Source organism: Hydractinia symbiolongicarpus, chromosome 1, assembly GCF_029227915.1.
Source record: "Hydractinia symbiolongicarpus strain clone_291-10 chromosome 1, HSymV2.1, whole genome shotgun sequence".
Taxonomy (NCBI): Eukaryota; Metazoa; Cnidaria; class Hydrozoa; order Anthoathecata; family Hydractiniidae; genus Hydractinia; species Hydractinia symbiolongicarpus.
The window spans coordinates 6,521,907-6,546,639 of NC_079875.1; the positions used below are offsets into that span (position 1 = coordinate 6,521,907).

At 33.2% G+C, this 24,733-nt stretch overlaps 1 protein-coding gene across 2 annotated transcripts; it reads right to left on the bottom strand.

Moving 5' to 3' along the window:
- Positions 1-946: 946 nt before the first annotated feature.
- LOC130634855 (uncharacterized) lies at positions 947-24,684 on the bottom strand. 2 transcript variants are annotated; one of them, XM_057444651.1, is made up of 19 exons: positions 24,394-24,684; positions 23,774-24,157; positions 23,136-23,513; positions 22,801-22,999; positions 21,822-21,979; positions 21,422-21,637; positions 20,089-20,280; positions 19,178-19,426; positions 18,776-18,949; positions 18,346-18,363; positions 17,190-17,405; positions 16,364-16,519; positions 15,531-15,758; positions 15,055-15,267; positions 13,312-13,545; positions 12,717-12,875; positions 12,229-12,399; positions 11,073-11,243; positions 10,140-10,246 (listed from the first exon to the last, which is right to left on the bottom strand). In XM_057444651.1, the coding sequence occupies exons 2-18, from the start codon at positions 24,054-24,056 to the stop codon at positions 11,182-11,184; spliced, it is 3,306 nt and encodes a 1,101-aa protein (XP_057300634.1). In that variant the 5' UTR covers positions 24,057-24,157; positions 24,394-24,684; the 3' UTR covers positions 10,140-10,246; positions 11,073-11,181. The 2 variants fall into 2 exon arrangements, with proteins under 2 accessions (XP_057300635.1, XP_057300634.1); XM_057444652.1 differs by lacking the exons at positions 12,229-12,399; positions 12,717-12,875; positions 13,312-13,545; ... (12 more) ...; positions 23,774-24,157; positions 24,394-24,684 and adding exons at positions 947-1,513; positions 1,962-2,136; positions 2,340-2,611; ... (7 more) ...; positions 9,400-9,551; positions 9,851-9,915 and having other exon boundaries at positions 11,073-11,214.
- Positions 24,685-24,733: the final 49 nt, after the last annotated feature.

Genomic DNA, 24,733 nt, shown 5'->3' on the forward strand with positions numbered 1-24,733 from the left:
ACTTTCTTTTATAAGAAACATGATTTCATAACACGTGAGGCAACGATTATGCGTGGTAACTCACGAATATGATAAAGGTAAGGCTAAGACTAGACCCGTGGAAAATCCACGGGTTCGCCCGTCCTTTTTTTATACCGCATTGCATGCGTCCCGTTACTTGCGCAGCGAAACTACTATTTTGTGTGACAGACAGACAGACAGACAGACAGACGTATACGAGTATTACAATATAGATGAGCTCATTCGCAAAAAAAAAAAAAAATCATGCTTTTCAAGATCGGAATTTCGAGAAAAATTAGTCCACGCGAAAATTAATCCATGTAAGGTATGTGCAGCTGACATGTTTGGGGATGAAAAAATTAGATAGCTACTTACTGCGTTTATCATTTAATAACCTACTCAAGAATTACTACTAAGCACACTGGAGCCTACTTAGAGATTCTTTGTATTGTTAATATGGATTTACTAGTTTAAAAATACACGGGAATTCGCCCGTAGATACAAAGTAGACCGAAATATGTCACATTTGCTATTTCGTTTTTTTTTTCTCGCAGACAGACAGAAGATCGTGCTTTCTTAACACAAGGTAGCGATTCGCCTACCATTTTGAACAGACTGCGGAAATAAAGAAAAATATAACAGCTGGCAAAAAAAGTAAGGATTGATGAACACATTTTAAAATTATCTCTCAACTTTTCTAATCTTCGCAAAAAAGGAGTATTCCACTTTATGTACAATTTATCACATGACAGATACAATTTATATTACAATACATAAACTTAAATTCTCACCGAAAGAACGCGGTATATTTAATCTTAAAAATTTAGGGGTTAGCTCTTTTAAGGGAGAGATATTGTCCGAGACGAGTACTGAATAGCAGTCTGGGACATAGAATTAGCATGTACCTGAATCCGTCCTTAACGGCGTTAAAGTTATAAAGCGTTGGTGCCATCAGATGCACATTATATTCTTGAACTAAAAAGGTTAATTCTCGTCGGTTTATAATAAATAAACATAGATAAAGAATAGTATGCTACAATAACAGTTTGTTTTTTAACACTCCGGTTTTAGTCTTGATGGGAGATTTACCACGAATTGTCATCTATTTCAGATATAGTAATATCGTTTGCGTCAAAATTACTACACTGTGGCAAATCACCGCAACTCGTGTCAGGCGTAAAAGGAGTTTTTAAACGGTTACACATCTCTGTGGAAATGTTTTCTGATTTATTCCCGTTTTTGGAAGCTGGCTTTTCTGTCTTTCTACTGCTGTCCGTGTCGGTGTCTAAAAATCGAAATTCTGCTAGTTCCAATGCTTTGTTTTGTTTAGACATGTACAGTTTGTAGGAGTGGTTCGCTCGAAGGCTACTTGCACCTCGATCCAGGCGTAGTTTCACTCGCTCTGTTTGCATTCTACTAAATAGGGTATCAATTTTATGACGGAAAGTTTGGTAGAAGTTGTGTGTTATTTGATCAAGATGTTGTAACATTTCTTTCTCACGTTTGAGATGTTCTAAAAAAAAAAGATTTTAAAGTTTAAAAGCTTTGTAGTGTGAAGAACTGCCATGATGCCAGCATAATGCTAAGGGTAATTTATGCGCGACAATAGACACTTTTTTAACACTGTTTTTTGTAAGGCCAATTGTGAGCAGAACGTTTTTTTTGTACAAATAAATTCTTTATTTGTTTAGTTGTAGTAAGACACAGATGTAGGTCATATTGTCAGCATAATCGAATGTGACAACACTACCAATAATTGCGAAAGAGTTTCTCTGCCAAGAGTAGAATCAACGGCAACGAAAACGACAACAATACAACGAGAACAACAACACAAGAAGACAACAACAACCCAACTAGAAGAAACATAAGTACAACAACACAACAAACATGGCAACAACAACAGCGGCGACAAAAGCAGCGACAACAGCAGCGACAAAGTAAGATAAAAATCATTTAATTACCGCTTAAATTTTGAGGATAAACCGTGCGTAGTCTTCTTCTCTTCACTACAAACCACCATCCAGAGTAACCAATTACAATAAAGACAACCAGTGTTATAACTAACGCCAGTAAAAATCTATGTAGAAACTTTGAACGGGGGTCAAAAATTGATTTTTCTTTAATTTTCTTTTGCAACTAAAATGAAGAAAAAGCATCAGTAAAGATATTCAAAGTTTTGTTACATCATCAAACTTTAACGTTTTGTTTATATACCACATAAGTTTTCTTAAAACCGGTCATTCTAAGTCTTAGAAGTTGTCCGGTCTGCGTTGCAAAAAGGACCGGATTCAAATTAGGGACCGGATTCAAATTTACTAAAAGATGTTATAATGCCTTACCACAATATTTTCTGTAAAATCATCCACCACAGCTAGTATTTCTGTTTGGTGAGCCGCAACATAATCAACAGCCAGTCGCTCTACATTCGCTAACGTGCCGCTAAAAACAACTCCATACGTTCTTGGGAATTTGAGAAGGTTAACAGCTCGATATTCTTCGTTGTTTAGAATGTCTTTATTGCTAGCAGCTGTATATACATCCAGAAGGATGCCTGAAACGTGACCAGAGTTTAACGCAGATAAAAGATCATGGACTGTTGAGTATCTTGCACCTAAAATGGAACCAAGAAAGTAAATAAAGAAATAAAAAAATGACGCAAGACGTTTAACTCGATTTTTCAAAGATTCTTCCTTAAGTTTAGAAGTTGAATAAATGAGAACAAAACGATGTTAAATTCTGTAGTTGTGTTCTTACTGTTAAGAAAAAATAAGAAAAAAATAAGCTGGCTTGAAAAATAAGAACAGCTAAACTCAGGTTCATACTTTACTGATGCTTATATAAAGTGCGCATTAATTTCTGCATACAACCATTCTTTACTACATATTTTTCTGTAGTTTATTTCATAGAATAGTCTTTCAGCTGATAGCGTCAAAAAACAAATACTCGAAGACTCAGAATTTCCAGTCAAGGTATACCAAAAAAATAAGTACATAGTTTTCATTGCGTCTAGAGTTGACACTCTACGAGAAAATTTAGTCTTTTCTGGACATTATTTAGGACTGTATATACAGCTCTCGTTTTCCAAGATAAAGTGAAACTTACTTTTATCCACTTTACCATTTCGTAATAATGCAAGTCTTTCTTCAAAACTTCCAGAAAGTGCTGCCACCTATGTATGAAAAAAAATATATTCTTCCAGTCGAATGTTACGTGGTACTTTCAGTTTTGGGAAACATAACTTTTCCTGGTTAAACTCTCACAGAAGAAGCTTTGATTAAACAAGGACTACAAATGCATTAAAAAGCACAAATTGGTCCAAAGTAACCAAGGTCCCCCAAAAACTCACACTATATCCGGTTTAAAGTCAAAAAACAATGATTTTATGAAAAACTCAGACAAGATTTATTAAGAGTTTACTGTGTCATGAACCATAAAGGCTAGGGTGATTGGTTTAAAAATAGCACGTGACATTTGCCGACCGGGAGAATTTAATCAACATGATTCTTCTGTTTCTTTTGGTTTTTTTTGTTACAACAAAACAAATCGAAACCTCCACGAAATCTTTGAAAAGATTCATATTAAAAATCAGGTTATACCTGCCTTAACATGTTTTAAGCTAAATTACTACAGTGAAGTCTCCGAATGCGCCCCTTCGCCCCTCTCTGTCACTTCCAAACCATTTTTTTCTCGTTAATTCGTGATTTTTAAAACCTGATCAAAGTTTTGGACCCTTGCAAGTTCAAAATAGAGAACGTTTTACTTAAGCATTCAACTTAACTTATTTCATAAGGTTAAGGGTAGAAAATTTGCATTTTATATCTCAATTCTACTAGAATCAGGACAGCCCGGGGAATAGATTTTGTAGCCAATCATAACACTTACTTTTAAACCATATACAGATGTTGATTTGGTGGTCTGAACAGCAGTGAAGGTGGAAGTGAGTGCGCCGAGTAGTAATGACGTCATCACAAGGCTTAATGTGATCCAACAGATAGCTAGCACACGAGATGAAACCTTTCTGGGTGTGATATCACCGTAACTGAAAGATGAAGTTTCAACAAGGGACTTACTGAGGAGCGCACATCCTATTTGGGGTGCGCAGCCACGCTAAGGTGACAAAATTGCGCGTTGCTCGCTATTTTTTTCTTGTGAATACATACTCTCTTAAGGGGAGCTTATTTGATGGGTAGGGGCGGTCTATACCATAAAAACAAATATGTACACTGGCTTTAAATTACACGCTATTTCGTGTGCCTGTTGCACGACACTTTTCTGGCGGACAGATAGATAAAATCGGCTGTTATAAAAAATACAACTCACCCAAGTGTCGTCTGAGTAACATACGCCCAGTACAAACCTTGACACATCCCTTTTATTATGTTAGTAGAAAAGTCGTTGTCGGCTGACCTATAATTTTCCTGAAATATAAAATCTCTTCTAAAGATCGTCCATAAAAAACACAGAAAAGAAACTAATAGTATTAGATGGAACTTAACAACAAGGGGTCTGTGACGTCAAACAGATACGCGCACTCGATCACGCAACAACAGGGCATATAAAGGAAGGGTTAAGAGCAACCATTCTCTCAAACATCGAAAAAGAAAGAAGTTTTTAGATAATGTTCACGTGAGCAAATCACTATTTCGACAGCAGAAAATTCGTGTGCCACTTTATAATTTTTTCCATTGCAAAAGATAGGGAGTCATGTTTTTGGCAAAGTTTGTTAATTTAGCCCTAAATTTTAGCAGTGTCATAAAAATGTAAAGGAAAACGGGACAAAGAAAAATGGAAAAACGAAGAGAAAGGTATCTTACCAGCGCCCAAATCAATATTCCCGAGATCAGAATTAGTATGATATTCAACAAAAATATCGGCCATACTTTGAAGATATCTGCCACAATTTTCGTCACATAAGACGCCATACCATCATCTCTCAGAATCAAAACTGCTCCAGGATATTTTAACAATGGCACGTAAACCGAGCTGATGTTTCCATTGTCGTCAGGTATTGGATTTGATGAAAGCGGGAAAGAAATTTCAGTGAAATCATCAATATCTTCGACCACGCGATTGATATTCGGCTTGCAAGAAAATCCGAATTTTCCGTTGGATACAAAATCCACTGTTGTTCTTTTATTACCCGCGCGTGCGCAGAATCCACATACATTGTGTATTAAGTTGTTGATCACAACAGGAACGATGCCAGATAACTGTTCAGTTTTGGCTGTTTGAAAAACATATGGTGGCTTGAAAAAATAGTTGGCTTCTACATATTCTCGACATCTGCATGTTTCTAAGGATATAATATTTTCTCTTTAATGGCTACCAAGCGAAAGGTAGTACGGATAAGGCAGCTTATATTTGTACACGTTTATTATAAGCAACAGATTTGATTGAGGCTGATATCTAGGCAAAACTTAAGCAACAGCTTATTTATAAAATTTAAACTTGAATAATCTAACAGGAAATCTACAAAACAGGTCTTTAAATCAATGAACAATATTTTAAAAGAATCGTTTTGTAGATAAATAATAACAAAGCAGCAATATCTCACATTTTGTCAAATGTGAATATCACGAATACAGTGAGAACTCAGTATCTAATTTTACGCCATGTCATTTGTTATCAAAAAAACATCTACCTAGTGTGGAAAAGTCGTGTAGTAAATAAGTTATGGCGGTGTAAAAAAAGGTAATTCAAAAAATTTCAAGTTAATTAAGTTAATTTTGTATTTATTGGGTAAGGTCTTTTACAAACTTTTACTTCTCCACTCGCAATACAACTTATATTTCCTGAAAACACAAGTTGATATAAATAACTTCAGTTCCAGTACCTACCCATGGTAAGACTGGCAGGTCTTCCGCTTCCTACCGCATTATATGCAAACAACAATACCAAATATTTCGAATTAGATTTTAAAAAATTAATTGTGTATGATGTCATCGAAGGTGCGAGATGTATTTCAACTGTTTCTGAGTTTCTAACAACTTCATTATTTCGCTCAATCAACTGATATTGCAATTTATAGCCATCAAAATCATATGTTGTTGCTTGCGTCCATTTTAAAGTGGCTACATCATGATCTCTGTGTGTCAAGGTTAACCCAGTTGGAATGGTAGTTGGTACTGTAAACGAAATATATAAAATCTACATCGTAGGGGCACAAGTACATTCTACTCAACTAAGTCAACAAACAGGCTCTCAGTAAAATTTTGTCTAGAATTTCCTGATATTTTATCATTCAACATGTTTATCTACGCTTGTGATAAAAAATTGGAACACGGCAGTTTTTTGGACAGTTTTCAAAGTTGGCAAAAAACATCAACTCGCCAATACTCTGCAACCGTGAAACTGTGAAAATACAACTTCTGTATATGCGTAGGTATACTAAGCAGCATTTCGAATAGGCCACTCGCAATTTCTAACATTCCGGAATTTCGAAGTAATTCACACCAGGTCCCACGAAGTGCCAAAGTGTGGGGAAAAATAATAATTAGCGCAGCATAAGTGTTTGGATTTAACCAAATAAGTCCAGGTTTTTCTATAAACATTGACAAGTGACCTGTGACAATTTCAAATTTTGTAAATCTAATATACTGATAGCCTAAATTACTGCTTGTGGGAATGGACTTCAGAATTTCTGAATATGTGCCAACATTTTTTTCACTGACTGTACATAACATGTTATCATATCATGTGATCATATTATGTGATCATATCATGTGATCATATCATGTGATCATAAAACAACCTTAAATCTATCGGTTTTTTCTGAAGCTTTTTGCTAGCAACAACTATTTATATAGGTGAATATTTATCATAGCACATCCGTATTTCATTCTCAACAGAGAATGCTTCACCCCGATCAGACCTCTAATCATGACGGGCGAGTATAATGCGTGTAAGTCATTGAAGAAGAACTACTTTCTTCATCACTAACATCCGGATAAACTATCTGAGTTCATCACTAACATATTGCCGCACGTAGTGTAGTGGGTTCGTCTGCGGCTCCCAGTTCTGGGGACCGCGGATCGAATCCCGCTCACTGCTTGGCAGTATGTTAGTGATGAACAAAGTAGTTCTTCTTCAATATGACTTACACGAATTATACTCGCCTGTCTTGATCAGAGGTCTGATCGGTGCGAAGCATTCTCTGTTGAGAATGAAATACGGATGTGCTATGAGAAATATTCACCTATATGTATACACACCATCCGGTTAAACTATCTGAGTTCATCACTAACATATTGCCGCACGTAGTGCAGTGGGTTCGTCTGCTGCTCCCAGTTCTGGGGACCGCGGATCGAATCCCGCTCACTGCTTGGCAGTATGTTAGTGATGAACAAAGTAGTTCTTCTTCAATATGACAACTATTTATGTTGGACACCAAGAAAAAGCTTAACACACCCTTTTGGATTCCAGTACATACCATCGTATTACCCCTGGAATCCCAATATAAAATTTTAGTAGCATCAAATCCTCAGTAGATCCATGTCTGTCCAGTATATTCCGGTATTAGTGCACACACTGCCACACATAGCTTGAGAAAAACGTTCCGGCATAAGGAATTAGCCAATCAGATATAGTTAATGTGTTGCCTAAGTGAAATAGCTTCTCGATAAAAAAAAACACTCAAAAATTAAAATGTTTTGACCGCAGCCCGTAACATTCAGACATTGGCGGTTAATATTCCCAATCCTCATGAAACTATAGAAGTTAGCGAAACTTTTGATTGGTTGTGAAAACAAGATATCCATGCAAATCACCTGGAAGTTGACTCCTCTTATTCTCAAGGCTGCCATAACGAGGGAAACCTGACAAACACACGCTTATATGGAAACTAGTCCATATTCACTATTAAAACTACTATTACACTGTGATTAGAAGTTGTAGTAGTACAAACAGTTATGGTATTCCTAAGAGAATTATTTCTACCTGATGAGGCTGTTGTAATCTCTGTTGAATCGCACGGCCCATCACCTACTTTGTTACACGCACACACTGTAAAAATATACTGAGTTGATGCATGTAGTCCAACAATTACCATGTTAGGAGTGTTGAAATCTTGTGTCATGTTGAAAACCATGCCATCTTGCTCATAAAAGACGAGATAACCCACTGGGATTCCACTAATATGTTCGACTGGAACACCCATCCACTCAAGAAAGACAGCTGTTGAGTTAATTGCAAACCCGTTAATCTTAGTGGGAGGCTGGGATGGCGCTAGAGAAAAAAAGGTAAAGTTTTGAAGCGTTTAGACTCTTCAGCTTTCATTTTCTGGCTGACAATCAGAAAATTAACGAAGTTCAATTGAACACTGTGAAATTCGAACTTTTAGGAGTAAAATAAATTTGCTCAAAGCACATCAATCTTTGTAGGAGTCCCATTTTTGGACTTAAAGAGTTTTTTTTTTAATCTTTTGTACAGTGGTTTAATGTGTATGCATAAAAAAACATTGCCCTACACAAAAACAATCCATTATCAGTGCTGTATGTATGACTAACTCCAAGAAGCTTTATATTTTAAATCATTTGTTTTATATATTTATTTATTTTCATCATAAATAAATCCATCTCTGGCATTAAACAAACATAACATACTTGTTTCCATGGTTACAGCAGTTAGTAAATCCGATGCGACGCCATTTCCTGCCGAAGTATACGCCAATAACCGCATCACATATTTTGTGAATGGTTTCAATCCAGTAATCTCTTGGTGCATGTCCCTTGTCGAGAAGACTTGATAGGTTTCTGATAAATAGAGTTTTTCACGATAAAACAATAAATATCCTTTGACGTCGCCATTTTGTTGTGATGTGGGAAGTCTTTTCCATGTAACATTTAATGATGTTGGAGTGTTGGACGTGATTGTGATGTTCGGAGGAGCACTACTAGGGACTAGAATGGAAAAAATGCAACAAATAAAAAATGGAAACAAATTGAGTAAATAATCTGCAAATTGTTCTTTACTTCCACGATGCTTGCTGTGTCTTATTTTTGAACTCAAAATTGATAATATTTAAATTATTTATCAGAGTAGTCAGTATGAAAAAAAGACAAATCCACTCTTTTTATTTATCCTAATTTTATCATCTTTTTAAAGCCGTAGACAATATTGTTTTCCTGGTTGCAAAACTGCGTTGCATAGACTCATAAATGCAAATCTATGTCCTTTACTAAATCTTAAACATAAAATTTAACGAAAAAGGATTAAGGAAAAGAAATAGCTTTTCACCCTTTCCAATCCTACACAGCCCTGCCAAATGCTGTTCCAAAGATATGGTCATAAGATACACAAAACGCACAGTTAATTCAAGTATTAACATATTCCCTTTGTTATGATAAAAAACTTACGACTATTGACGAATATATTGATAAATTGACGAATAATTTGACCTACCAATATTACTGACATAATTCCAACTGCTACCTGAAACAATGGCCATTTTACCAATACCTAGATCACTTTCGATACTATCTTGTAGATAGATCAGTTGATAGGAGTCAATGCTGGTATAATTGATAGTGAATCCAGCCTCAATGCTACCAGGTCTAACAACATATAAGAGAACAACCAGCTAAATTCCATGTTTCCCTTTATCACTCCAGGTTATTCTTATAAAACTTTAGAGAAAGTGGAAATCTGAAAATCTGAAAGGAAACATAAAGAAAAACTATCTTTTTTTTATTAGGGTTGCCACATAAAATTTGTAACAAAATTTCTTCCCTTTTCCTTGACGATTCCATAAAAAGTGTCTGACCTTAAAAAATGTTTTGAGAATACCTCAGGAATGGGGATATATAAAACACAACCTATGAAACTATCATCTCCAGTTCTTATTTATACCAACCTAGCAGAGAATAGATGTATTCCAATAATCGAGTTTGTAAATCTGAACTCGTAGGACTCTTTCATCTAAAAAATGAAATAGAAAATGTCATGTTATACGAGATACGTAAACAAAATATGTGCAAAAAATCTTTAATTCTTCATATCTTTTTATCTAGATCTTTAGGTAATCTTACATTCACTCCCAAACTAGCTCTCTGTTAAATAAAAAGACTAGGTTAAAGTTAAAAAAAACTCCATGATCTTTTAAATTATATTTTGCTTTTTGCACACAAGAAACATTAACTTACTTCGTGTAATATGCCAGCCTCCAAACTTTTCCAAGAACTCCCTTCAACAGTACGTAATCCAGCGTCGAAATGCATATCAAACGTACATGTTGTATTGATATATGCAGCTGAAATAATCAAACTCACAGTTACAGAAAAATAAAATACATACGAGCAACGTCCTAAAAATTTACAACTGGCGTAGTAGCAGCTAAGGTGGTTTACCAGAAACAACTGTAACCTTTTTTTCATTAAGTAGGGTGCTAGAATTAGATGCAACAGTTGCTGGTAGGAGCTATATACGATCTAATCTAATTAGAAAAGGGAAGTTTAAAAAGCAAGTAGCATCTTAAAAAGTTAAGAAATCATGGCTTTTTATACAACGCAGAAGGTAGTCAAGATAGAATTTCTTTGTCTAAATTAAAAAATTGCAATACATTGCATTAACAAATTTTAATAATACACCACACATTTTTTCTGCACAAAAAATATTTGACTTAAAAAATATTTGATTTCACATAAAAATCTAAAAAATAATGCATAAAACTTAGACAGCATTTCTGAAGTATTTGTAAGACTTGAAGCTTTCAATTTTGTGTTTTTCGAACTAAAATTTGTTTTTATTTAATCGAATTAAACTTTCAATACTAATAATATTCAAAGAGAGCTAATTTTTTATACAGAAATTTTAAAATAATCCACCTAAAAATACAAAGGTTTAGTTACACGAATACAAGATAAACTAGTCGTTAACCCGTGGAAAAACCACGGGTTCTCCCGTCCTTTTTATACCACATTGCGTGCATCTCGCTATTGCGCATCTATCTACCATTTTGCGTGACAGACAGACAGACAGACAGACAGACAGACAGACAGACAGACAGACAGACAGACGTATGCGGGTATTATAATAGAGATAAGTAATATTAGATCAGTATCATTTACAGCACTTACGTGAACACGGTTGGGTATTACATAAGGAAGTTTCATTCCAAGCTCCTACACAATACTTGCCACCATACAAAGGACTGGGGTTATTGCAATATCTCCTCCTTATAAGCACTCAACCATTGCAAGGTTTCGTGCAAGCTGAAAGTTTGGACCACGAAGACCATTGTCCATTAACTGCAAAGAAAAATTTCAACAGTCACTAAATATTTTGAGAATTTCAAAAAATAATAGGAAGAACCCTTATACCATACTACATATGCTTTTGAATCTTAATTCGACAATAGTATGTTTTTCATATTATGTTATTGAGCTCAAACACGTACAGACCTCCATTCAACTCTTGCATGCTATTTTAACCTTGATTCGACTACCACATTATTGTTTTAACCTCCAACTGACCACTATATACAATTTTTCAACCTTGATTCGACTACCACATTTTTTTAACCTCCAACTAACCCCTACGTACGCTTTTTTAACCTTGATTCGACTACCACATTTTTTTAACCTTCAACAGACCAATTTGTACACTTTTTTAACCTTGATTCAACTACAACCCTTTTTTTAACCTCCAACTGACCAACGCTTTTTTAACCTTGATTCGACTACAACAAATTTTTTTAACATCCAACAGACCAATTTGTACACTTTTTTAACCTTGATTTGACTACAACATTTTTTTTAACCTCCAACTGACCACTACGTACGCTTTTTTAACCTTGATTCGACTACAACATTTTTTTTAACCTCCAACTGACCACTACGTACGCTTTTTTAACCTTGTTTCGACTACCAAATTATTGTTTCAACCTCCAACTGACCACTACATACAATTTTTCAACCTTAATTCGACTACAACATTTTTTTAAACTCCAACTGACCACTTTGTACACTTTTTTAACCTTAGTTCGACTACTACATTATTGTTTCAACCTCCTACTGACAATTACATACGCCTTTTTAACCTTGATTCGACTACCACAGTATCTTATTAATCTCCAACTGACCACTACATGTGCTCTTTTAACCTTAATTCGACTACTACGTTATATACAACCTTAGCAACTTTAAAATCTACTAAAACAAGGTTTTCAAAAATTAAATTTTAAGTAAAGAAAATAATTTCCAGATCTTTAAGAATGTAAAAATATCAGCTCACTAGGACAGCGTTTAGTACCACAAGCTTGAGCTTCTTTTTTTACACCATGACAGTCATATCCGCCATTTTGTGGAGAAGGGTTTGCACATTGACGTGTTCGTATACGCTCTCCTTTATTACAAGATTTTGAACAGTTGGACCACACTGACCATTCTGTGAAACCTCCATGAACTATAATAATTAAGTAGTGTTAGTTTTAGCTGCACTGGATTGAAATGGTTAATTTATACTGTAGAAAATGATTATTAAAATATGATAAAATGATTGCTATTAAGGGTTTAGAGCTAAATCGTAAATGCAGAAACAATGGCCACTGTCTGTCTCTGTTTATCTGCAATAAAACTAAAAGTTGTACCATTCATAACATGCACTGTTTTTTTTATATACCAGTAACAACATTTTATCACAGTATTTTAAATTAAAGTGAAATTTATGTATCAATTATATGTTCTATTAAACTTTAAACGTAAAAGAAAAAAGATACAAACCTGGGCAGGGGATGTGTTCATTGCATTCACTTTGATGTGTTTTATTTCTGGAGCAAGTATCTCCTCCACTCACTGCACAGGAGCGATGCCTAACATGGTACCCCTTGCAAGTGGCTGAACAGCTGCTCCATGGGGACCACTCTGTCATGCCAATGTCGTCTAATTGAAAAATTATTCAAAGATATACTTAACTAGCCGAAATGTATTGTAGGGTATAGTTATTTAAATAGTGTATTATTTCTTCTACTAACTATGGGTTTAACCTTTTTAAAACAAGAATGATTTGACAGTTGCTTGTCTTGACAGCCATGCCTGGGGAATTGTATGTCAAATTAATAACATTTTTAAAATAGAAATCCAATACTGAATTTTTATGATAAAAAAATCCCTGCACTATTAATACCCAATAGTCATTTACAAAACTGGCTTGCTTTTTACAGCATATATACGTCATCTCATTGAGATGACCTATCCTAATATCAGCTAATTATAAAAATTATGTTTTTTCACATTGTTTTACATTTAACTGATGCATTAACGAAATTCATATCACACAAAACTAAGACTCTAGTAATGTATAAATACAAAAAATTACCTTGTAAAATACACTTGCAAAGTCTAATAATCCTATTTGAAGGTGGTTTTGCATCACAATTTATATTTTCTGGAAGACCTTTATAACCAGAACACATTTTTGTGTCTTTATGGAAATATGGCGCGTAGTCTTCCTTCCATTCGCTTTGAGATGAATTGTCTGAGCAGGAGAATCCCAAAATTTTAAATAAGCTGATACTTTCTCCCATATGCATTAGCGGATCACATATTTGCCCTAAATATCATTATAAATCTTGTTCATTTAATTTATATTTACATAAAATAGTAACAGACTAGTCAGTTGGTCGTGGTATCACATGGTTGACTGGACAGGTCAGGACATAATGTAAAAACCCAAATGAATGACCGCACAAGATTGGAATTTCATTTACTCTTTTTTTGTGTAAAATGTTAATTATCTGTGACATCTTCCACAGTACTTACTTTTAATGAAAAGCTTTATAAGCTTCAAAACAATAGTGCTTTTTGATAAGATTTTAACATAATCAGATGTTTAATGGCTATTTTGTGTTTAAGAGATTTTGAAAAAAGAAAACAGAAAATGTTTCTGTAGCAGATAATAATTTCGCCCTAAACGAGCAGAAAAATGGGCGTCATGTATGCATACTTGCTACTTAGTTCATTTATTTAGTGTTCCATCAAGGTTTATTTATCAAAAATAAACTACAATCGTGGACGAAATGTAATAAATGATCTTAAAAAAATATTGACATTTTGTCAAAAATTGCTAATATCACCAGAAAGGGGAATTTTGGCAGGTGTTTTATTCATTTTTTCCACCATTGTAGCTTTCACATTGTCGAATATATTTTGGGCATCGCATGACCCAGGTCCGTGCTACAAAGAAACAAAATATGGCTGTTATAAGAGACAAGTTGCCAAGGAAATGTATGACAGGTAAACTGTCATACATTTCCTTGGCATGGATTTTTACCATTACGAGTACCAATTCGACTAAGGGTTTGAACCAAATATGACTATTATCATAGAGTAACAAAAAATGTTTAATTGATCTTCTTTTTTTTATATCAAATGTACTATGTAAAATAACCTGGAAAAATATTTTCTACATATAGGAGGAATTCCAGAATTTTATGAGCATGTCTACTAGTACACTGGTGTTTACTCTGCTTTATTTCATGTAACTTGAGAGAGACAGTTCGAATACATATAAAAAATTAATAAATACTATATTTACTCTAGTAATTGACTTTATACCTATATCTCCTGCCATGGCATAGTATTGTGAGCGTGCTTTCTGGAACAATTTTAAGGAATTCAGTCACGCTCACAAAACATCAGACACATCACACATAGTACATCAAGCAAAAGTTCCAGTATTTGCATTTTTTAAATTGACAGAGAAGGTTTGTGCTAAATTTAGTTGAGTGTTTATGGTTCTTATGAATCACAACTCCTTTGACCTTTTTAAAAACACAAAATGCCCAAAATACATTTGTCGAAAATAATGATAATAATAATAATCTGATTTTCATGCATTGAAAAAACTTTGATATTCCCCTATAGCAAACTGGCCTTTCCTTTCTTAGGTTAAAATACTATTCATCCCATGGTCGGAATAACAGAGTTAATAAGGTTATCACAGTTTTCTTGTTTTATTATGAACAATTGAGGGAAATTTTTTTGTCACTTTTCTTACAAAATTTATGTGATAACTTGCTAAATTAAACAAACCTTAAATTATTCAAAATAAAAAATCCACCTGTTTCAGCACAAAATTCTGTACAGCTACTTCTACGCATAGTGTAGGCATACTTCGAGCAATCTCCAATCCCTTGACAGCTTTCATACATGGTGGAACTTCCAAAACATTGGCTACTTTCCACTGCATTTATACATTTTCTTTTGCGAGTCCGGTTACCCGTTTCACATACAACATTACAAGGTAACCATTCTGACCATGCAGCCCAGTGAGCTGAAAAGAGTAAAATCTTACTACCATAGAGGTGTTAATTAGTACAATAAGGCTTGTATAAAACACACAAACATCTTTTATGGTAAAGTGGCTCCATGCAAGTGCGATTTTAAATTTAAAGAGAGGTTATTTTAAAAATTATGTAACAATGTTAGGTTTATTTCCAATTAATAAGTCTGCCATGATTAAATTTTATTCTATTATTGTGTTAGCGAATTTATAAAAATAAGAAAATAAACAAAAAAACAAACAAACAAAAATACCTGAATCTTGTGTTGTTGAATGTGTAGGAGTAGATGTGGCGAGTGTAGAAGTTTTTGTGTTAAGAGTGGTAAACTTTGAACTTGTTGCGAAAAGTTCAGTGCTGTAAATTGTTGCTTGAATTGATTCTGTCGATGTGAGCGGAGATGTCGATACATACAGTGTAGATGGTATTGTAAAGAATGACGACGCTATGCTGGTGAAAATAATACTTGAGGTTATATTGCGATCTAAAAGTAAGCAGGACCCTATAGGATAGACTGGCTATGAATAATAAAACTATCTGTATTCCCGTGAAAGAATCCCCTGTATTTCTCTTTTATTCCATGCAACAGGCATGTTGTATGGATTAGGGTTAAAAAACAAAAATCAAAAAACAAACAACACAGACTGCTGTGTTGTTTGTTTTTTGATTTTTTGTGAATTTGACAATCCGCCTTATATAATAATTACAGCCTAAGCATGCGCATTGAAAGAATAACAACTCAATACTGTGCAATAAAAGTTAAAGTGTCCAACAACTGCAGTATATTTCTGACATTTAAAAAGAACATTCATATTTTTTTAGAAACACAAAATCCAAAACGCACTGAAATTTAAAATTTTTACCTATACTGTTTTTTGTTGTTGTTTATATTTTCTACTTACCACAATGTGCATTTTCAAAATCAAAACATGACACCACACCCAAAGTCATCTAAACCTTTTTTTTTACTAGCCACAAGGTTAAGTACATAATTTCAATAAGTAAATAAGTACATAATTGCAACACAATACGACAATACAGACTATAATTTGACTCGAATGGCGTCAAAAATTCAAAGAAATTATTAACCTTTAATCTGCGCTGGATATATACATTCCAAAGTGAAATATAGCTCGTCATTTGAAAATTGCAAGCAGTAACCATAATATTCAAATATAGCTGGTCGAAAAAACCCATCCACAAAATGAAATACAATGCAATCAATGGCATCGTCGTTCATGATTCCTAACACAAGAACATATAGAATCATATTATACTCATATACATATTATGCCAACCATAAAGTTTCTTGGTAAAGGTATTGCTAATATTTATATTCATAGGCAACTTGACTTTTAAGTTAGTATTTGAGTTGCTAAAAAATTAAATTGAAGTTGTTTAATAGTGGCTTAGAAAAAAATCGAACAGTTTACAAATTATCAAAAACATTGCTAGGAATTCACTTAATTGTTGTTTTTTAACAACTAAATACTAAGAACTAGACACTAAATAAAGGAAAAGCAAAATAAGTGTTCACTTTACCCTTAATTTTGTATTTTTTTTAATATCTTTAGTTCAAAACACTCTACCAAAGCTGCTTATCAATTTTACAGAATTTACAGAATTACTTATAAGAATTTTTTTTAACTTTTATTTAGCTGTAATTTTAGGGAAAATATTATGCCGAAGTGTTGCCATTGCAACCAATTTTGAAAGTTTTAAAGAATTTTAGTTTTTTTTTTATGAAAAATTTTGAAAATTGTTCTTTAAGATTTAGGAGATTTCTTATTATATAGCTAATCATTTTATGTTTGTCACATTAATGTGACTAAATATAAAGCAAATGTGATACTTAAGTAAAATTAAAAAAAATCTTCTTATAATAACAAAGAGCACAAAATGTGCTTATACTTACCTATTTTCACTGGGCTTTTTATGTCAAACTGAGTGAGATATAAGCAATAAATGACGTCATTGCTGGAATCATTTACAGTAAGGTAACCCTTGAAGTTTAACAGTAATTTGTAACCCACGTTTTTTATGATCTCTCCTGGTGCTAGCATGTCTGTACTCCATACATAGTCAACTCCAGCTATTTGGTAAAATATTTCTTTTGCTGTGAAATTTTCACCTAAAAACAATGATAGCAAAGTTATCTAAAAGTTATCTACAAATGCAAATATTATTTTTTCATCAAGGTTTTGCAAACACAGGGTGTGAACAATTTCTGTTTCAGAATAAAATCGTGAATTTAATAGTTGAAAAAAATAGGGAAACTTAAGAAGGTTGATTCTAACTTTTACAACAATAACAAAGTATTTTCAATGTTCTTCTAACGAGTTTATGAGGAACTAGTCTTTAGCCCATGGAAAAATCCACTGGTTCGCCCGTCGCAGCTAATGTACCATTTTCCGTGACAGACAGACAGACAGACGGACGGACAGACGTATTTTCAATGTTCTTCTAACGAGTTTATGAAAAATGAGCGCAAGAAGGTATAATAAAGTATATATAAGATATAATACATACAATATATACATTAATTTTCTGTAAAAATAATTGGTGTTATACAAACATTAATTTTGGATAGCATGAAATAAAAGTCAAAAATGGTGTATGCATGGTGTATGAATTCATCTGACTTCATCTAACAACGAGTATTAGCATGGTAAATGCGTGTGAAACAGTTGTGCAATTAACAATTCAACATCTATTTAAAATACTTTACAACATGTATTTTACCCAACTAATTGTATAACAAATCATTTGCACCTATAGTATAGAATTTTAAAAAATTAAAATCATCATCATCATCATCATCATCATCATTCTCGACTTAACGTCCGTTTTCCGTGCTAGCATGGGTTGGACGGGGTATATTACTGACCCTCTTCCAATCTGATCTAGACTGTGTTAGATCTAAACTCAACTTGCTCTGTATCAAGTCTGTCCTTATAACTTGCCAAGTCCTTCTCGGTCTGCCTCTGGGCTTTGCCCCAGGAAATATGAAGTCTCTACACTTTCTTACCAAATTATCCCCCTCCTCCCAAAATAATACAAATAATAGTTACCTTGGAATGAAAGCAGCTCTAAGAAAAAAAAAAGTAATTTTATATAACATTTTATCGCACATGATACAGTTGGGAATATTTGTGTCTGATACTTGTGTTTTATATGCAATCATATATTCCTTTTTCAAACAAAAGGATTTTTTTTTACGTAAGCAGTGACCATGTTGACAGCTCTTAATAGTCATACTGGTTGGAAAAATATGTCAGCCAAAATTTTTAAAGTAAATGTCACTCAATTTTAACTGCAATTTTTGAACCAGTGTTTACTTCAGATTGTTGCTACCACGTGCTTTAAAAACATTGGGACAGTATATTGACCCAAAATAATATTTACAAAATCCCCACAATTTTCCTAACGTACTTTTTAATATTTTTGTAAAGTAAATATCCAATTTGTTACTCAAAAATAAAATAGAAACACTGTAAATACCTAGATTGGTGGATACATTTGTAAAGCCAACTTCGTAAACACATGAATCTGTAAATGTTAGTTGGGAGTCAACATACTGTAAGCAAAGAATGGTATGGTTGACATCCACAAATATGAAGAATCTGTTTTCAAATTTAAAGGATATACAGGATTTTGACGTTGTAGCGTTATACTCTAAAAAAAAAATATATTCAGCCATTCTAATTTACATCGGCATTCCGCAACTGGGAACACAATTAAAACATGTAAACAAACTAGGCAGGCACATAATATATCACGTCAGCATTTTTTTGGTGGTGTGAAATTAGAGAGATTATGGTAATACAACATTGAATAGATCAACAGAAATATTATAGATATTGGTATGGTGAGATGTAAAAGAAAAAGTCTATGTTAAGATACCTGCAATATGAGGTGAGCTTCCATTAACAACGTCTGCTGAACCATGTGAAAGACAAAAGTTTCCAGCACCGTGAAGCTGTTGATGAACAATAATGAAACCATTTTGACCAAGAAAGGAGAACTTTGGTTCATAATAATTGTTCTCATTGATGTATACTCCTTCACGAATGATTTCCGCTTTCCAGTATGTCATTGGTGTGTCGTGAAAATAGAAATGCTTCCTCTGAATGCTTGCAGGAGTTTCAAAATCTTAAAGAAAAAAATAATAATAATTATGACATACCGAAAGGTGGTAACCCTGTTACAAGGTTTTAAACTTTTTTTGACCAAAAAATTTTAAACGGCCTTGTTAACTTTGCTCTTTTGACCAATACGGGTAGTAAACTGATTCAGTTGAGTCCATACATATATAAGTCTAATTAGACTGGCTGGTAGCCTAGTGGTAGAGCGTACGCTTTCAGGGCGGGAGCTTAAGTCCAAAAAAGTGTAAATTTATTTTTTCTGCTTAGCGTCCAGCATGAGAGTAGGATTGCTATATTAGGTTGTTGTCTAGTTGAGCAATTGCTATGTTCGCATGACTTTCGTAGCTTAAATTGGAGCTTTAAAAGCACTAGGACCCCCTTCTCAGGACCCTAGTTGATAGCAGTACACATAGGACATGAAGAGGCTATCCTGGATAAACAATTTTAATAAGTACATTTGAAATTTGAAAACACATAATGTTAGAAAATTTGAAATACTTACAAGCATAATAAATTAAAATAAAAAACAAACATATTTCTTGAATAACATGGTTTGCAAAAACAGATTGGCAATTTGGGAAGGAACAACTACTAATTTAAACCCTGGAAAATGATTTTTTTCTAACAAGACCAATAAATGCAGTGCAAGACCTTAAAGAAAAAACTTACCCCCGTTTTTTTGACAAATAAAATGAAATTTGGAATTGCATTTCATATCCACCCAACCATCAGATTGCAGAATAACACAATTTTTTACACCATCATTGTCATCGGGTTTACCAGATGCCCAACTTTGATATCCACCACCAGGTCCTTTTGCAGCCCAAACAAACTTTCCTTCAGATTCAATATCGTTATAGCCTGCAAAAATTTGTTATCTCGTTCCGATTATCAAAGTTTGAATCAAGACCTAAGTTCAGGTACTTTTGACTTGATCATTTTTATGCTTTGTTGACAAAAAAATTGGAGTTGCATGATAATTTATTAACACTTTAACAGTATGATTTTACTTCATCATTCAGTTACTAAGAGTAAGATCTAAAGTTAAAGAAGCAAAGTCTGACTGCAATGCTTCCCTGAAGCTGACATAGAAACAAAATATTGATAAATGAAAAGCGGTTTTAAAGTATTTCCTATTTTACGAGGTGATGTCCAGTTGTTTTTGGAGATCATCCTTGTAGCTATTTCACTACCCTATGATTTTATGTGTTTGGATGCTTTTTGAGTTGTGTTACCTTGTTTTCTATTTATCACATCATATACATATTTACTGGAATATAAGACACCACGGACACATATCTAGGTTTAGAATTTTGAGGAAGGGCAACCCTTTTTTTGGAGAAAAGTGTGCATAAAGATATTTAAAAGACCCTGAAATATTTTATTTTTATGCAAATTGGAGAATACAAAGCAAAAGATAAACAAATTAATTTGGAAACTTTAAGTTTGTCTAAAAGCCATGGAGGACTATTTACAAAATCACAATTAGCCCTACAAACTTTTATAAAGACAAAGTTGTATTAAATGAGCTTTATATCCAAATCATGTTATAGCAAGTACCATTATTGTAATAAAAACAGGGTGGTCTTTCTAATTCACATCAACATTCAGCAATTGCGAAGGTGGATGCTGTGTTGGCAAAAATTCCTGATTCAAATCAGCATTTTTTTGACAACATAGTTTTTCTTTAGTTGTATGTAACTTAAACTTAAAAACATTGTACTCTTCTTTTCTCTGTAAATTAAACTATAATTTGTGTATAGGAGCATATGATTACAAAAAAAATATAATTACTGACGTGAAATACAAGTTTGCCAATGTAAGCAGGCAAATGACATTTTACGTTGGCAAAAAATTGCTGAAATATAATAAATTGAATTAAAAAAGCTGTAGAGTTTAAATCACTTATTAGGAAGTTCAAGCCTATCCAAAGAAAAATATGTTGGATGGATAATAAAGAATTTGAATTAAAAGTATAAAGCAATACACTCCATAAACTTACTTGTCCAGTATCCACCAACTGTATCAAATTGTGCATTGTTTATCAAAAATTGATGCTGATCATTGTCTAATATGGCTACCAAAAATGCATTATAACCTCGACATATTGAATGTGCTCCTTTCCATGTAGCTTTTTTGTTTGAAAAAAGGTAGCAAGTGGAGTTGCCATTTAAAATCCAGGGTGTGTTGCAAAACAAAGATGTGTCCTGTACAACATCTACACAGAATAAATTCATAGATTTTAGTTGAGACAAATTCACTACAGCCATAAAAAAATATAATGTTGTTGATATTGTCCCTCTTGCATTAGAAAAATGGTTTTATTTATAAACAACAGCCTTGTACAATTTTTTTATAAACAAAAACACTCAACGTAATAAAAGTTATTGAAACAAACTCACTTTTATTTCTCTGACAAACAAAAGGTAAATTTTCTGAGCAAAATGAGTACGATAAATTTAAATGATAAAATTTGACACAACTGCTTTCACTTGCTCCAAATGTATTAAGATATGGTTGGCCATTTATCCAATGCAAGTTCTTTGCTCCAACCCAAAATCTAAAAAAGGATAAACTGTCAGGTCACTTTTTTATCAAGAAAAACTTACTAAAAAATTTCAGAGAAAGTGCTTCTATTTATAAAGTTTACAGGCCCAAAGTTCATGATTATAATTTAGTTACAACATCAATAAAGTACAAAACACGATTCTTCTTTAGTCCCTTCAAACTTCTTATCCTTATTCAGAAATTTGACAATGAAAAAAAAGATGACATTAAACATTTACCAGTATAAATTAGTTCTAGGAATACTGATATTAGGGACATTACAAAACAAGAACAGTGAATATATCTGAATGATTTAGATCACCATTCGTACTGAAATAATCAAAGTGTTCCAGGAGCTGATACAACAATCAAAGGTAAGATGGATAAAAGTAATCTGAAGTCAATAATACAAATACAAAAAGTATCTTGTAAAGTGACGAGACCCAAAATTTACCTATATGTTAAACACTTAGAAACAGGTGAAAATAAATAGTGTGTCTTCCTGTGCGGGTAAACTAAGGACATCCTGGGACCAAATTTGGGCCATTTCCCCCAAATTACGTTATCACACCCACAGGTTGATGATATCATCAAAAAGCCTTTAAACCTTAATACTTCTGGAACTGTAACAGACCATCCTATAATTTTTTTTGATCAGTGTTCCAAGCTCTACACAACTAGACATGGGTTATTAAATTTAGAATAAAATACTTTTTGTATTTGGCAGCTCATTGCTGACATCAACAAAACCTATTTCTAATATTTGTCTCCCTCATCATGTTTACATTTTTAGGCCAACTAACTAATTTTATTATAAATTTGATGCTGGCTTACATTTGGTTACCAGTCATGTTTCCAAGGAAATAACTCTCGTCAGTTGAGTTCAAAACAACCAAGTCAGCTTGGAAGGAATGACAATAAGCTTGTGCATCATCCCAAGTTACATTTTCATTGATATTTAGATAGCATTTGTTTTCTAATTGTTTCCATGGACAACCACCACAATGATTTGTGTTATTTATAAACAGAGATGCTAAAGGGTTAAAAAAATTTATAGTGTATAGTTTTTACAAGGAAAATACTCAAGTATCATGCAACAATAAAAATACATTTAAAAACCATAGCCAAATAAATAAATTATGTTTGAACAAACCTGAAAGCTCACTTACATATGGTAGCTCTTTTACATGCAAATCTGTAGCGACTGTCACAAGTAACCATTTCCCAAATCCTTTTCTGGTTAACTACAACACAATTCCCAGTCTGAAAAAGACCCACTACAGGCCAATGATTTATAAAACTCGTCTCGTTTAAAGATGTTGTTTCCCATTCAAAATTATCAGTGATATTTGAATAACGAAGTCCAATATAATAAGGCTGTGCTGACAAAGGAATATCTGTTGGTAAACATTCATCGGTAAATTCCAGTATACTTCCATTTACAGCATGGCATATTTTTTTGGCAGTATTATAGTCCACTTTCACTTCTGATAAATAAAAACTAATCCCATCTTGTTGTATCCAATTTGTTTTGTAGATAACTGATGCTAAAAAAAAATCACAGTGTTTACAAAACTTTCCAAACTGGTCAAATTGTTTCCTGACATCGATGAAAATGAATTCTTCAATGAAATAATCAATAATCACTATTAAGTCATAAACTAAAAATGAAATAGACTTGAAAACAATTATTTTAACAAAAGTAAATTAAAATGTAGTTTACTTCTTCTCTAACTTTAAAAAAACGAAAACTATATTAAGAAAAATAACATGGGTATCCATTTTATAATTTTTTTATTTAACTTACATGTCTTTTGACAAATCACCGGTCTCCTATTCTGACAATTAATAAGCTGTATTCCACATGAATTTAAAACACCACAAAGATTTGAAGCAGACTTTTTTGTTGATATCCAAGGTGAAGATTCCGAAACATATCCAGTGTTCCAATTAAATATTGAATTGTTAACATCTCTCAACCCAACCCAGAAATCTTTCCTGCCAAAAGTAAGTTGATTTGAGATGAAATCCATTTCATCAGTATACTCTGTATAGCTTTCCATTGTGAATTCTACCAAACTTGCATTCATGTCATTGCATAATCTTTTAGCTTCACTCCATGTTAATCCAACATTTACATAAAGGTAATGCTGATTTTTTGGACTGATCTTCCACTCAAATGCAGCAGTGTCTAAATTATAATATGATGATATATTTTCTCTTCTATTAAAAGCTGTATTTTGTTTATAGCTCAGGGTGCTGTTTAATAAATGTCACATTTCGAAAGATATAAAGAGCTTCACCTAACTGTGATTTCGGAAATTGAACTTATATATTTATTATAGACTTATTATGATTCACCTAACAATCGGAGAGTGTTTGGCTGTTAAATATACATACTGCTTTCTTCTTAGCATAAAATATTACCTGACGAGTTCGGTAGACTTGCAAGAGAATCAGATACTGTTCGATTTGAACCTATTTAAAAATGAATAAAACTACGCACAAAACATACTGATTTATTTCTCCTAAGATTTATGTGTTTGTCTATCTAAAGTTTTGTCATTGACTGAAAAGTTTATGTACTGCATCGTTTTAATAGATACTTCTCTCATAATATTATACTCTGTCAAGATACGCTTTAAGTTTGGTTCGTAGTACGGTCTTGTATTTGCTCAAACCAGTAACCAGTGTGATTAACATAGAAATTAAAGTTATTGTAAGTTAGCAACCTAAAGAAAAAAAATTATCATTTTGTTTTGCACTT

What these genes read in the sequence shown, in the direction of transcription:
- LOC130634855 (XM_057444651.1), bottom strand. Translation starts at nt 24,056, where the DNA reads ATGAATGCAAGTTTGGTAGAATTCACAATGGAAAGCTATACAGAGTAT. An exon ending in TGTTTGTCAGAGAAATAAAA is followed by an intron (nt 21,638 to 21,821) that starts GTGAGTTTGTTT and finishes TATTCTGTGTAG; the next exon opens with ATGTTGTACAGGACACATCT. An exon ending in ATATCCAGCGCAGATTAAAG is followed by an intron (nt 15,759 to 16,363) that starts GTTAATAATTTC and finishes GCTTACTTTTAG; the next exon opens with ATCGCAATATAACCTCAAGT.